Here is a 16,187-nt window from a genome sequence, read left to right as displayed (position 1 = left end):
CTGGCTGGGTCATACACAGATGGGATGGATCGGGTACAGGATATAGACAGGAAATTGGTCAGGAGACAGGCTGGATCTGGAACCGATCAGTGGAATAGGAGTCAAAGGAGCAGGCAGAAGCAGAAGTTAGGGGTCAAGCTGAGGTCGATGCAGGTGGAGTTCGGAGGAAGGTCAAGACAAGCCAGGGTCAGCAACTGGAAGCAGGATGCAGGTTCACAGGATCACAGATACACAGGAGGCTGAAGACAAAGCAGCACTGATCTTAAGTACTGGCTGAGTTTAAATAGCCTGTTTGGCGCCAGCATCTGTCACAGGCGTGCGCAAGCACGCACGAAAATTCACAACGGCACGTGTGCATGCTCGAGTAAGTGCAAATGTGCATATTTATTAGCCAGTGTTGAATTCCTATGTGCACGAAAAGGGAATATGTTTTAGCCTATGCCCAAAGGTTCGTCCAGAGGAGTTATCTAGTTTGCTGGCATGTGCATCCTGACACTGTGATTGGCCACAGCGATCACATGGTAGAGGGCCAATCACAGAGCCTTGTACTCCGATCTGTGATGACACAGCAGTCACAGATCGTGCTGCTGCTCCCTCTTGAGAGCGTACATGAGTGGGCAATGTGGGAGGACGTGCCATCATTTTCCAATTACACAAGCAAGAAATAATAATTCTGGCGAAGTTCTGTACATCAAATGTTTACAGAATGCCTAAAGGTTGCCATATTCCATTGAAATTTACATATCAGTACAGCACTGCTGATTGAAAAATAAAGGTGATTTCTAATAAAATAACAATAAATAAATTTAAAATTACAATATGTCTTGTGTAGCAATTGCATATGCTATATCATTATTAGTTTTGTTCCAGATACAGTACTTATACTGTATCTGCCCATGTCTTTGGGATTGAAGTGTGTTTTACATGATCCCCTGTATATGGTTGAAAGCATATATAGTTAATTTGGTCATTTGTCTTCTCTTCCCCCAGTTGTTGATGTACAGTTGATTCCCATTTCTAATGCTGAAACCGTAACTAAATTGTCAAAAGAAACATTTTTAAAGTCAGAATGGGATCTCATGCAAGTAGATGTTATGCATTTAAATGTCTCTAAATATGGAGAGGAATGGAGTAAAGTAATTTATCAGGTAACACCAACCTAACTTATAAGTTATCCACTGTAAATCTAGCCCTTGTTCTTGTTTCAAATGGGTATATATTTACCTGTGTGTGTGTGTGCGTGTATATATATATATATATATATATATATATATATATATATATTATATTACCAAAAGTATTGGGATGCCTGCTTTTGCACACACATTATTGAGTTGAAGGAGTGTGGAGAATAGGGCACTCTGGATAACAAGGAGACTTTGACAAACAGTACATGAATGGCTCTTCAAATGTGATTAATGCACCACAGCAGCACTTCAGAAGAGGGAAGAACACTCTATAGAAAAAACAAAGCAAAGAAGAAGGTCCTTCTAAGTGCAGTAGTAAGACACTTTAATGACAAGGCAAGGCTAAAACACTTACAAGACGGAAGTGAAAAACAAGCATATCAATGAATCCATACTGTCCAGCGGGATGCCTCCTTGGAGTAAAGACGGCTGCAGGTGGAAGTTCCAACCCGGTGGGAAACACTGTGTCTCTGATCCTAAATGGAGAGCCGTGCTGTCAGGACCAGCAGGGAATCCAGGCAATCTGAAGTTGGCAGGACATGTTTCGGAGCAGTTGCTTCTTCTTCAAATCTTTGCCCAGGAGACATTCTGCTGGATGTTATAGATTCATTGATATGCCTGTTTTTCACTTCCATCTTGTAAGTGTTTTTAACCCTTCCTTGTCATTAAAGTGTTTTATTACTGCACTTAGTAGCGCCTTCTTCTCTGCTTTGTTTTTTAATATTGAGTTGGTCCACCCTTTGCGGCTATAACAGATTCAAGTCTTCTGGGAAGGCTGTCCACAAGGTTTAGGAGTGCGCCTATTGCAATGTTTGACCATTCTTCCAGAAGTGAAGTCAGGCACATGTTGGAAAAAAGGCCTGGCTTGCAGTCTGTGCTCTAATTTATCCTAAAGGTGTTCTATTGGGTTGAGGCAGGCCAGTCGAGTTCCTTCACCCCAAACTTGCTCATTGATTTCTTTATGGACCTTGCTTTGTGCACTTGTGCACAGACATGTTGGAACAGAAGGGGCCAACCCCAAACTGTTCCCACAAAGTTGGGAGCATGAAATTGTCTAAAATGTTTTGGCATGCTGACATTCCCTTCCTTGGAACTAAGGGGTCAAGCCCAACCCCTGAAAAACAACCCCACACCATAATCCCCACTTAAACAAATGATTTGGATCAGTGCACAAAGCAAGGTTGTCCATAAAGACATGGATGAGTGAGTTTGGAGTGGGGGAACTTGACTGGCCTGCACAGAGTCCTGACTTCAACTTGACAGAACACCTTTGGGATGAATTAGTGCAGGCTGCAAGCCAGGCCTTCTCTCCAACATCTGTGCCTGACCTCACAGATGCGCTTCTGGAAGAATGGTCAAACATTCCCATAGACACACTCCTAAACCTTGTGAACAACCTTCCCTGAAGAATTGAAGCTGTTATAGCTGCAAAGGCCAACTCAATATTGAACCACTAAGACTGGGATGCCAATAAATACTATTCTTGTGCGTGTGAAGGCAGATGTCCCAATACTTTTGGTAATATAGTGTGTGTGTGTATATATATATATATATATATATATATATATACTGTATATACATGTTGTTTGTATAATATTTAGCTATGGAGGCCTTTTCAAAGATATGGCCCCCAACGCTTGTTTTGCCTCTAGGACTCTGATAAGAAGACATGACTCTGCTAGAATCTTTGTTAGAGCCCCTTCACACACACTTTAGTTATCACAGGTTTTACTTGACCTTGTGCAGAGGAATATTTGGAGAATTCAACAGGAGATGCTCCTGCAAGCTTCCCCCATGCCACTGGTCATCTAAAGCCACTTCTATTTAACACTCCATTGATCACAGGCACTCTGACATTATCACGCACAATGCAGAACCAGCAGTCTTGCATGTTAAGGGCCTGGAGAGCAGTATAGAGCACCTGGTGCCAGGTAAGTGAGGGATAAGTTAAAGTGGAAATAATCCCACAGGTTTAATGGTTTCCCAAAACAGTTGCATTCAGGGCATGCCTTGAATGGCAGCTGTTTGTTATGGGCCATACACACTATAAGATTTTCTGAAGACTTTTTCCTTTACATTTACCAAAACCATATAATATGAGGTCAAACCTAAACACTTTCAATTTGTACGCAATCTGGCAGGCCCTTGCACTACATAAAAAAGGTAAATCTGAAGGAAAAAGTCTTCAGAAAATCTTATAGTGTGTATGGCCCTTTAGAAGCGTGTACGAAGATTAGTTACATTGTTGTCTCTTTAAAATCCTTTCACAAAGGGGAATGATTTCATATCTTTTCTGGCAGGATCATATATAATATTGGGGAGGGGGGCGTGGCTTGGACCCGTTCTGATATGGCCGCCTGACTCTGAGCTCCTGCACTGAGGGGTCTGATTTTGCCTTATCTGAGCCCTTTCCCTGCGCCTACCACAGCCCGAGACATGGGGAGCAAAGCCAGGAGCTCTTCTGCCACCCGAGTGGGCACTCCGAGAGAAGTGGAGACTCAGCTCAGCCGCAATATCCCGGATATCTTCCGGACACATCGGCCTTATCCGTCCCCCTCTTCCTCTCAATCCGCCCGCTCGCGCTCCCGCTCACCAAACAGGCAATCTGCAGAGCTGGGAGCCTCCTTGCCTATGTCCGCCCAGGATCCTCCGAGAGCTCCGACGGCCCCACCGACCCTCTCAATGGCGGACTTACAATTTGTTGCCGCGGATATTAAGGCTGCCATGGCGGCGGCTATAGCAGAGCTCCGCAGTGACTTCCAGGCCATGTCAGCAAGAGTGGAGGAGGTAGAACAGGTCACTGCCCGCCATGACGCCTCCCTGGGTCATGTACATCAAGTTACTGAATCGCATGCCATACTCCTGAGGGACCTTAACAGACACGTCGAGGACCTGGACAATCGGGGTCGCTGGAGGAATCTGAGGGTGAGGGGAGTACCCGAAAGCAGTGAGCATCAAAATTTACCTCAGACCATCACCTCCATATGCAATGATCTGCTTGGGAGGCCCCCCGAAGCGCCCGTGGTATTTGAGCGCATCCACAGAGCCCTGAGACCCCGTGGAAGAGAGAATGATCCGCTGAGAGACGTGGTGTGCTGCCTGGCCAACTTTCAGCTCAAGGAAGATGTTTTACGGAATGCCAGGATGCGGCAGCACCTCACGTTTCAGGGCGCGGACATTAAACTGTACCAAGACCTCTCTGCCATAACATTGCAGAGAAGGAGAGAACTACGCCCTCTACTAGAAGAACTTAGATCCAGGGCGATCGTTTACCGCTGGAAGTTCCCCTTCGGATTGTCGGCCTCGTCACAAGGCCGATCGGCTTTGCTGAGAGTACCAGAAGACCTCGAGCACTTCTGTGCCACCCTGGGCATCCCACCGGTTAATGTCCCCGACTGGTACAGTGAGTTCCGCGTTTCCCCGATGCACCGGGCGATCTCCATGGATGGTATCCAGATGGCTGACAACTTCGTTTTGGGCCGCCGCCGCTCCCACCCGCCTTCTTCACCACCGGGCAATAGCAGGGATGCTCCTCGCAACGGGAGCCCGACGGCCTCGCCCGTCCACCGAAGAGCGCGGCACGCTCCGTAGCTGAATGCGCTCATCGCCTTCATCTAGTAGCACAGAGACCTTCTTTTTTCTTTTTTGGAATCTGCTCGTCGGCTGGTCATGACTTTTTTATTTTTTTTCTCTCCTCCTGCTGTCCTGTCATGAAGTCTCCCTTGCCTCCGTGATGTGTCCACGATCCCGGACTCCTCCGCACCACCGAGCTGCCTGATGCCTCAGCACTGATGCCTGCTGTAAACGATCCCGCGGGTCCTATTGACAATGCATCCTGCATCCAGTAACCGTGAGCTGCCTTTCCCTCACATACGGTACCTCCGAGCAGCCTGATCCTCCCACCCTCGTCACTGGAAAAGCCGGCAGCTATGCCTCTTCGCCCCCTCTACTCTGGACTCGAGTTCCTCATGAACGTTACCGGTATGTGCCTTGGATCCCCCTCTCATTGTGCCTCGATTCTCCCCCCCCTCCCTCTTGCCTTCCCCATTGTCACCTGCTACCACTCCTTGATGCCCGAGACTGTCCGCCGATGGACCACTTCGGCCCTAGCTCTGGCCAGCACCTTGAGATATAATATTGGGGAGGAGTTTAGTGCAGAGAGTTTAAGCTGGCTGATGAGAAGAGCAGAGCCAACAGAGAGACGGTATAAGGACTTCATTTTTCCTTTGCTACCCCGGGGATGGGCACCCCTACTTCTGTGCACTGACGGTACAAAGAGAGAGATATTGTTGTTTTTTGTATGAAGAGCAATAATTTATTTGAACAGTACAGGGAATTACCTCAAAACATTTGAGTTGGACTGAGCTTGTGGCTGCTTCAAGTGTATGGAGTGGATCCGAGGTACCTCTGATGCTTTTAAGTGAGGTAGAACCCCATTAAGCGAAGATAGACTGTGCATCTCATGAAGAACACACTCTGAGAGACAGGAACCCGGTGAACCAACTCTGTGTAAATCTGGTTGGTCTAGAACAAGGGTCTCCAAACTGCGGCCCGAGGGCAGAATGTGGCCTTTTGCTTGTCTTTATCCAGCGCTTGGGGCCCTATTTATTTTACTGATTAGGGATGATCGAACTTTTGAAAAGTTTGGTTCGACCAGAACACCCGAATTTCCCAAAAGTTCGGTTCGAATTTCAGAACCCCATTGAAATCAATGGGACCCGAACTTCAGTAATCAAAAAACACCATTTTGAAGCCCTAAAACCCAATAAATGCCCCTAAAAAGTGCCTAGGGTTCTGGGTCATGCCCCATTAACTATTAATCACACAAAAAAAAGTTCTTAAAATTGTCATTTTTGATAAAAAAGCCAATTATTGAAAAAAAAAAAGAGAGATTTTTTGACTTTGGATTTAGTATCTGGGGGGTCTAAAAAGTGTACATGTGAAGTTTCAGCTCTGTAGCATGTCCAGAACCATGAAAAAAAAAAAGATAATTTTTCAGTAGAACAGGGATGTGGGACCCTCCTTTAACACCTATATGATCTTTTTTTCTGGTTCTGGACATGCTACAGAGCTGAAACTTCACAGGTACACCTTTTAGACCCCCAGACACAAAATCACACAAAAAAAGTTCTTAAAAATTGTCATTTTTGATAAAAAAAGCCAATTGTTAAAAAAAAAAAAAATTTTACTTTGGATTTAGTATCTGGGGGGTCTAAAATGTGTACATGTGAAGTTTCAGCTCTGTAGCATGTCCAGAACCATAAAAAAAAAAGATTGTTTGTATTAGAAAACTTTCAGATCCCCAATATGGCTTCTCGGTTTCCACACCTTGCCGGTTTAATAGAAGGCATTTTTTTGGGTTCTTTGCAGTCAGGAAAAACATCTGAACTTGTGTATAGTGGTACTGTGCACAAGTTCAGATGTTTTGCCTGCCTCCAAAACCCCCCAAAAAATGCCAGCATTTTTTTTTTTTTTGACGCTAGCGTTTTTTTTGGCATTTTTTTGGGTTCTTTTGAGGCAGGCAAAACATCTGAACTTGTGTATAGTGGTGTATATACACACATCCATATATTTATATACACACCTAGACATATATAGGTGTGATAGTAGCAGAAATATATGCTTGCGCTAATGAAATCATTTACAGTAATATATTTCTGCTACTATCACACCTATATATGTCTAGGTGTGTATATAAATATATGTATGTGTGTATATATACCACTATACACAAGTTCAGATGTTTTGCCTGCCTCAAAAGAACCCAAAAAAATGCCAAAAAAACGCTAGCGTCAAAAAAAAAACGCCCAGGTGTGTTTTTGCTGGCATTTTTTGGGGGGTTTTGGAGGCAGGCAAAACATCTGAACTTGTGCACAGTACCACTATACACAAGTTCAGATGTTTTTCCTGACTGCAAAGAACCCAAAAAAATGCCTGCTTTGAAACCGGCAAGGTGTGAAAACCGAGGAGAGAAGCTAACCCCCTGAGCTGAAAGTTTTCTAATACATACAATCCTTTTTTTTTTCTGGTTCTGGACATGCTACAGAGCTGAAACTTCACAGGTACACCGTTTAGACCCCCCAGACACAAAATCACACAAAAGTTCTTAAAAATTGTCATTTTTGATAAAAAAGCCAATTATTGAAAAAATTAAAAGAAAAAAAAAAGAGATTTTTTTTTTGGATTTCAGATCTGGGGGGTCTAAAAGGCGTACATGTGAAGTTTCAGCTCTGTAGCATGTCCAGAACCATAAAAAAAAGATTGTTTGTATTAGAAAACTTTCAGATCACACCAATATGGTTTCTCGCTTTGCACAGCACCTTACCGCTTTAATAGCAGGCATTTTTTTGGGTTCTTTGGAGTCAGAAAAAACATCTGAACTTGTGTATAGTGGTACTGTGCACAAGTTCTGATGTTTTGCCTGCCTCCAAAAACCCCCAAAAAATGCCAGCAAAAACACACCTGGGCATTTTTTTTTTTTGACGCTAGCGTTTTTTTTGGCATTTTTTGGGGTACTTTTGAGGCAGGCAAAACATCTGAACTTGTGTATAGTGGTATATATACACACATACATATATTTATATACACACCTAGACATATATAGGTGTGATAGTAGCAGAAATATATTACTGTAAATGATTTCATTAGCGCAAGCATATATTTCTGCTACTATCACACCTATATATGTCTAGGTGTGTATATAAATATATGGATGTGTGTATATACAGCACTATACACAAGTTCAGATGTTTTGCCTGCCTCCAAAACCCCCCAAAAAATGCCAGCAAAAACACACCTGGGCATTTTTTTTTTTTTTTGACGCTAGCGTTTTTTTTGGCATTTTTTTGGGTTCTTTTGAGGCAGGCAAAACATCTGAACATGTGTATAGGGGGTATATATACACATATATGTCTGAATATATACCCCTAGACATATATAGGTGTGATAGTAGCAGAAATATATTACTGTAAATGATTTCATTAGCGCAAGCATTTATTTCTGCTACTATCACACCTATATATGTCTAGGGGTATATATTCAGACATATATTTGTATATATACCCGCTATGCACATGTTCAGATGTCATGTCTGACATCAAACATGTCCTCAAAAAAGCACTGGCAGTGGCAGCCCCTGCAGCATAAAATATGCTTGGCTGGTGAGAAGCCATATGGGTGTGCCGAAGCAATTCAGAGAAATGATCATTTCTCTATAGCGGTCACCCTGCTATGGAAGGGTTTTGTCACCCTGCCATAGCAGTCACTGCCAGTTAACCCTACACTACACTACGGTCCCCTTACACTTAACACTTTCCCTACAGAAACTAAATTTTTGAAGCTAACTTAAGTGTAAAGGAGCACTCTAACTACACTAGATATCCCTTTCCTCACACTAAAAATAGCTAAATGACACTTTTAAAGTAAAATTAACAGAACTGCTTCCACTCTCTTCCATGTCCAGTATAACCATGCTAGGAATATGGCGGGGGCGATCTTATATACTGGGGGGCGTATTCACTAATGATTGGTCTAGGGACCCCCTAGTCACTCCAATCACATTCCTAGCATTCTCCTGCCCCCTCAATTGGCTTTTGCTAATGGTTCTGGTCCAATCACGGGCTTTTAAAGCCCATTTCCTGAAGCATTGCATTTTGGGCGGTTCTGGTTGCCGAATTCCGAACTTTTTGGGCAAAAAGTTCTAAATTCGGCCGAACCTCGAACACCCAATGTTCGGGCCGAACCGATGGTCGACCCGAACCGTTCGATCATCCTTATTACTGATATGAGGCATTATTCATTCCACTGACACCAATGATGGGGTACTGTTCCTCCCACTGACACCAGAGATGGGAAACAAATTTTCCCACTGACATCAATTATGGGGCACTATTCCTCCCACTGACACCAATTATGGGGCACTATCCTTCCTAATGACCACCAAGCCTACAGAATTGTTTAATCTCACTGATGCCAGGGCATCTTCTACTCCCACCTGCCACAGTCCAGCCCCCCTAAAGTTTGAAGGGCAGTACACTGGCCCTTTGTTTTGAAAGTTTGGAGAACCCTGGGCTAGGGGATAGTGATGGATAGGGAAGTAGGAGCTCTATCCTGTATGAAGAAGTTGGACCCGATGCAAGAAGTGCCCCTAGTCAGAGGAGTGTCATAACTTCAGCTGACCAGAAGTATGGTGAGTGGGTGTTTAGGGCATTCCATGTCTTAGACACAGTGTACCTGCAGGTGTGCAGCACAAGTGGAGTTCTGCAGGAGCTGTGGACTTTGAGTATGGCCAGTATTTTAGGCCTGAACAAGCTCTGTTATAGGAAGTCCCTGGAAGAGAGCATGTGGGTAATTTAGGCATAACTGGGTCCTGCCTACAAGTGTGCCTATGAACTGTTAAGCCATCAAATGGCTGATGTCCTAGCTGATCACATGTGTAGTACCATGGTAACTGCATGTCAAAAAAGAGGCAGCTTCCTTGACTGTAAAGGATGGGAGGATCTAGTTCCTCTTTAAGTAAAACTACTTTTTAATGTTCCTATGGACAAAAACAAACATTTAACACTAAGAGTGAGGGGTGGCACTTTGGATTTTCCCCAGAGTTCAGTTTTAGAAGTTAAAGACTACAGGCTCCCCCCAAAAAAATGAAAAGTCATCAGCTACAAATACTGTAGCTGCTGACTTTCAATATTAGGGCACTTACCTGTCCAGGCATCAAGCAGGGTCCTCTTCCAAACTGGTTCTTCAATCAGCTATCGGGTGCTGGCGCCGCCATCCTGACTAAGGGAAACCAGCAGTGAAACTCTGCACTTTGTGAATAAGCCGCAGTCCTCTGACCCTGTGAAGTGTCCCAAAAGGCTGCTGGGGGGGGTCGTACCATGGCGAACTGAGCAGGACGTAGAGGGGGGCCCCTTTAGTGAAAATCTGTGTCCTCTTGTTTCTACAATACTAACTCCAACCTTCTTTTGCAATGGAGAAATTTGTATGTTTGTATTTTGAAGGTTTGTAATTTTAAGGTGTAATTCTCAAGCAGGCAGCATAGTAAGCAAACTTGCACTGCTTTTGACATGTATCTTTACCATTGTTAACCTTAATAAATATTTGATTTTCTGTTTGCAGGTTCTTATAAGAAGAGCTCCCATTCTATATGTCATTAATCTTATTATACCGGCCTGTTTGCTTGTGGTGGTGGACGTATCAAGTATGTTTATTCCCATGGAGGGTGGAGAGCGCCTAGGATTTAAGATAACCATTGTGCTTGGCTTCTCTGTGCTTCTATTGATTCTAAATGATTTCCTCCCCAACACAGACAATCCACCTATACTGGGTATGTCTTACAAAAAAGACAAAATAAATGGGCAATTGTATAACATATCTTCTCATTTTCTTTATGAATCCTCATTACATATTAGACTACTTGTTTACACTCCATTTGTTTTAAAATTAATATAGATTATATGAATATTTTAGACCATGTTGGATACAAAAAGAAGCAAAAAAGTGCCATCTATACTAGCTGATCAGTCTCCCTTTTATGGGATAATGTACAATATTTCAGTTCAATAATTATTATTAACAAAAAGTTAAGCCTACATGAGTAATGCACATATTTTAGCTGTCTAATAAGTGCTGCATAAAGGCAGTCCCAGAGTTCCAAACATCTGACTTGCATAAGACTCATACTTACAAATGGAGGGAGACAACAGGAAGTGAGAAGAAATCTACCCCTAGGAAGGGAGATTCACTTCCGTAAGAGTTATTATGGGAAAAATGTGTCTCCACTAAAGCTTTATTACCAATCCTTGTTTCCACAACAACCCAAAATTTTCAAAATCCAATTGTCACAGGGACAGAAAGTGTAGTGAAATCTTCTATACAAGGGGACAAGCAGTAAAACAAACATTACAGGGGTTTTAACCTTCCCTATGCTATCCAAAGAAATAAAAAAAAATATTTTTGTTAAACTTTATTAATTCATTAATTAATTTATAAATTCAACCTAAAAACAAACTTACAGAACCTATCTTGTTTGTAACCGGGGACTGCCGGTACTTTAATAAAAATCTTTTATTTATTATAAAATCCCGAACTCTACAAATATCTTTCTTAGAATAAAAGAAATACGTTTGTAGTAGACAGAGTTGGGTTGATTTAACCACTTCAGCTCCGGAAGGTTTACCCCCCTTCATAACCAGGCCTTTTTTTGCGATGCGGCACTGTGGTACTTTAACTGACCATTGCGCAGTCATGCGACACTGTACCCAAATAAAGTTAATGTCCTTTTTTTAACCACAAATAGAGCTTTCTTTAGTGTTATTTTACCACCTATTTTTTATACATTAATGAAGAGAATTTATTAAGGTTAGAAGCATTCTGCCTTTAGAACCACTTTAAACTTTAAAAATAAATTAACAGAATAAATAAATATGTTTTCTTTGTCCTTATTTCAGGTGTCTTCTGTATGGTATGTCTGCTCATTATGATCATTAGTATTATTGACTCTATCTTCATATCATACATGTTGCACCTTTCTTCTGTGCGGCCAGATGTACCCGCATTTATAAAGCTCTGGGTTCTGAAACGACTGGCGTTTGTCCTTAGAATTGATATAAAGGAGGATTTGGACTCCATTGTTGTTGGGAGCAGTAACCAAGGTAAAGGCATTTCATTTTGTTATTGTGTAGAATTACCTCCTAGAGGGCTGCTAGGATTTGGGCCCCCCTAATCCTGCACAGCCAGGCAACACGCATTTCCCAGCTTGCATTTACAGACAGAAAACCAGTCCTTGGGCTTGCTTTTATGTTTTACTGAGGGATTATAAACTTGGGGGATAAGGGGTTATGGGATGCCCAAACTAACTTCAGCAACAACTTAGAGCACAACTTTTCTATATAGAACTTGACACAACATGGGTGCTAGACTGTACTCCCTCCGGAATAATGAGAGTCCTTAATGGATCAGTAGCAAATATCTTCTTACAGGAGCACTATGTCCTCTATAGAAAGAGGACATTTTCCTCATAGAAAAGAGCAAAGTCTAAGGCTACATTCACACCTGAGCGTAGCGTTTTTGCGCGTTTTTTACAGCGATTTTACCGCGATTTTTACCGCGATTTTACAGGCGTTTTTTGTGCAGGCGTTTTTAGATTGAATAGAGACCAATGGAAAACGCATGTAATCTGCCCAAAAAGAAGCTCATGTACTTTTTTGAGCGTTGGGCGTTTTGCTCACAGCGTCAAAACGCTCAGATGTGAACAGGGGCCATTGAAATGAATAGGATTTGTCTTGTTGGGAGTTTTGAGAGCTGATCCTAGAGCAGAAAAACTCCCCAAAAATGCCCCAAAACGCCTACATGTGAACGGAGCCTAACTGTATGTAGGAGCTCTGTGTCCCCTTAGCAGAAATTTGCAAAGTCTCAACTGTATATAGAAGCTCTTTGTCTCCTTAGTAGAAAATGCGAAATGCCAGTGCACCAGAATAGATCCTTGAGCAAGGGGTTATGGTAAGCTGACACTGTCCCTCTTAAAGTCTAGCTAAATATTGCATCTGGCTGCCTTCTCCCTTTGTTGGCTCTGGGGGTGGTAGGTAGAGGTACTCACACTGTCCCCTGAAATCCTGCTGCTTGGCAAAGACTGCTGTTTAGGCCTTCTGCTGTACAGGTCGCAATACAGGGTGTCTCCTGCATGGGACTGAAGAGTGGTGAAGATCCCCCTGGTCAAACTGCTCCTTTCCTTCCTTCCTCATCTCCTGCCTGGAGGCAGAACCCCCAGCCTTGGGGTCCCCTTCAGGCCTCCTGATCCTCGACATAGCACTCTATACTCCAACCAGCAACCACCACTGGCCAGGGTCTTTAATATTTATGGACATATCTTACCACCCTGCCAGGCCTCCTGAGCTTGAACCCCACAGACATGCTCACTTTAAATACTTGTGAGCCAAAAAAAAAATTGCATAAGCTACTTACATCTAACATATTCATACTATGTGCAATCCTTCCCCTAAAAAAGAGGCCCTGTGCTCATAGGCCGAGAAAAAGGTGCCTGGTCCCTGGAGCAAGGGCATCCCATAAAACAAAAGCAGAGGGGAAGAGGGCACAAACTTGGACAGGGAATATATACAAAATAAATTAAGATATCAATTTGAATATACAGTATATATACACAGCAAGAAAGCACACCATATATACAATCCTGACTACAGCTCCCTGTAGCTAGCATTTTATCTAAGCCAGGTATTATGTAGAAAAATAAGCAAGTATATACAATGCTGAACAGTACAATTTTAGGAGTGCCGTCTCCGGAAAGATAGAAGTTATTTTTTCTTTTTTGAAGTTTTAATGGTACTATATACCTGGCAGTGTCACAATCAGGGGTCATGCTCGGAGGGTAGTGGCTATAGCAGTGGAAAGGCTCACCCGGAAACCAGCAGGATAAATACCCAAGTGGGTGACCCAGGCTCAACCAAGATGTAGTGTCTAAACAATAACTAGTCTTCACTAGAGCTTCTGATGGTGGAGATGGGATTTTCTGTGTGCTAGTGCCAAGTTGCAGTCCTCAGGATTGCCCCACCAAGAGGTAAACAAGCCAGGTTGCAGTAGCAGATGTAGCAGATAGGGATCAAGTAGAAATGAAGTTGGTAAATAAGTCGAAGGTCAGCAACAATTGGTTGCAGGTTGGGATCAAATAGAAGTGTAATCAAGGAACAAGACAAATGTCAATAAAATAAACGTTTGAAGGTTGGGATACAGCAGAAGCAAAGTCGAGGAACAAGCCAGAAGTCAAATGGTAATAAGGATGTGGATGGCAGCAGGAGCATAAAGAGCAAACTATTGGCTAGAAGAGAGCACATTAATCTGGCAAACAGGAAGTACAAAGGCATGTTAATTAGGATGTTCATGGAAGGAGCAAGAAGTTCAAGGTTCACCAGAAACAAGTTAGAAAGTGAGATTGTTCAAGGTATCAGGCAGGGAGCTTTCCAGCATCTCAGGGAGCTCAGCAAGAAGATGTAGCAGAGGTCTTGGGTTCAGACTCAGGTCCTGACAGGCAGGTATCCTTTTATTATGTGAATCATTTATTGTGAGTGGCTGAATAACATCAACATGTCTTGAGATGTAAATGCTATGCAATTCTAAAAGTGTTAGAAGATTTGCATAAAATCTACAATATCCCACTAATAATGACACATTTTCTTTAGCTTCAGAGGAAAATCTGACACTCACTGAATCAGAGAAAGAAACCAACAAGCATCTCTCAAAAAATGTCAAAGACAGCGCAGAGATTAAACTACTTAAAAGATTGCTTTTGGAACTGCTTATGGTTCGAAGACATCTTATCGTTTCTAAAAAAGAGGAAGAGGCGAAATCTGAGTGGAATCTGGTGGCTTTTGTCTTGGACAGGTTCATCCTCATCCTTTACCTCCTCATTGTGGTCATTATTGTTATTATAGTGGTCCTTGTGTGGGCGATGTAACAGTTCCAGCCTAAAAGTTCCTGGCTGCTGTTCACCTGAAGGATAAGGTGTGGTAAAAGATAATTACATACCAGAAGATAACCAGGACTATCCCCAAATCTCCCTAGACAGGGGCTCATCCGCAAATGTGTAAATTTCAAAATTAGCTATTTAAAATATATCTTTGGCATAAACTTTTTTTGATCAAAAACTTTTTTGTTTTGTGTAGAGTATGCAAGGTTTAGAATCTCTCATTTTTTATTGTTGTGTGTGTTCCTGCTGAATAGGACTCCCTCATTGCTGGTCATCTAATAACATTCCACCGAAACATATGTTAGTATTTTTGTATTTAGTAGTACAGTATCCCATGGTTTTGGGGACAGAAAATCTAATAAGACCAATTTAAGTCAGACTATGGATATTTACAACATTTAACAAGCAAAAAGCAAAGTTTAAAATGAGCCTCCACTGACATCTATAGCTGCAGACACTGTGGAGCAATTCACGCTCAAAGTTTACAACACTTCCATTTTTTTAGTTTGGGTTTCAACATTCTTCTCTCTTCCTGTGCACCTTAGAGATTAGAAGGTTGGCAGACTACCAACTCCCTAATCCCTTCCAGGAGAGGAGAGCTGAGGTGAATCACTCCACAGTGGCTGTAGCTACACAGGTCAGTGAGTGGTTGTCTTAAAATGTATTTACTGCTAGTTAAAAATATGAAAATAATGTAATTAAATCAACAGCAGAGACCTATATGGCAGCAGTTACAATCATTCCAGGTGGATAAAAAACATTTCCTATAGCCAACATTGTAGGTGTAGGAGGAATTGTTAGAACAGGAAGAATTACAAGAAGCAAAGCACACTCCTACAGATTACGTTTCTAGAAAAGGGCTACAAGGATGCTTTACAGACAGCTTTACTGAAATGTCTATGAACCCTTCAGAAACAGAAATATCTAGGGGCTTCTACAGAAAAAAACAAATAATTCTCTCAACTAAGTAGGTTGGATATTGTACACTGCACAAAACCATATGAAGGTGTTTAGAAAACATGTCACTTCCAATAACATTACCATTGGACCCCATTCAAATGTTTCCACTTTGACTTTTTCGAAATAAAAGAGAATTAAAGATGTGATTCGCTCATAAACCAAATTATCTCATCAATAACAATATGTGGCCTTCACACTTGGTTGGACAACATAAAATAAATATATTTCATTAAAATCTAGAACAAAGTTTCCTACACACATTTTGGATCCTGTGATAATAGGGATCCTCTCCAAATTTTCATTCCCAATAATAATAGTGATTACTCCTGAATTTCAGTTACTATATTTGAAGGTATTTTCTTTTTTAAATTGTTGGAAGAAAAGAAACAAAAATATAAAAGGCTCAATTTACAAAGCTTTATTCAAGCCCATGGCACTCTCTTTTCAGCCATGTAAGTGTGATTTTCAAATATCACTGGACTAAGCTAAAAAATAACTAACTTATGTAAATATACTTTTCTGAGCATGTTAGCTTTGTGAATTTCTAGTTTTAATTTCTAAAA

General features: G+C 42.0%; 1 protein-coding gene across 1 annotated transcript in view; it reads left to right on the top strand.

Annotated features, from left to right (window-relative positions):
* LOC309565818 (5-hydroxytryptamine receptor 3A-like) overlaps window positions 1–14,652 on the top strand; it is a gene marked incomplete at its 3' end in the record, with an annotated part of 77,247 nt that extends 62,595 nt beyond the window's left edge. The window contains exons 6-9 of the mRNA XM_082270824.1: window positions 991–1,148; window positions 10,305–10,512; window positions 11,636–11,839; window positions 14,378–14,652. Of these exons, the coding sequence (XP_082126950.1) occupies window positions 991–1,148; window positions 10,305–10,512; window positions 11,636–11,839; window positions 14,378–14,652 (845 nt within the window). The remainder of the gene's footprint in view (window positions 1–990; window positions 1,149–10,304; window positions 10,513–11,635; window positions 11,840–14,377) is intronic.
* Between the last annotated feature and the right edge of the window lie 1,535 nt (window positions 14,653–16,187).

The sequence above is a fragment of the Pelophylax lessonae genome (genome assembly GCF_965119305.1).
Source record: "Pelophylax lessonae genome assembly, chromosome: 10".
NCBI lineage: Eukaryota > Metazoa > Chordata > Amphibia > Anura > Ranidae > Pelophylax > Pelophylax lessonae.
This window is presented reverse-complemented; position numbering and strand designations above follow the sequence as displayed.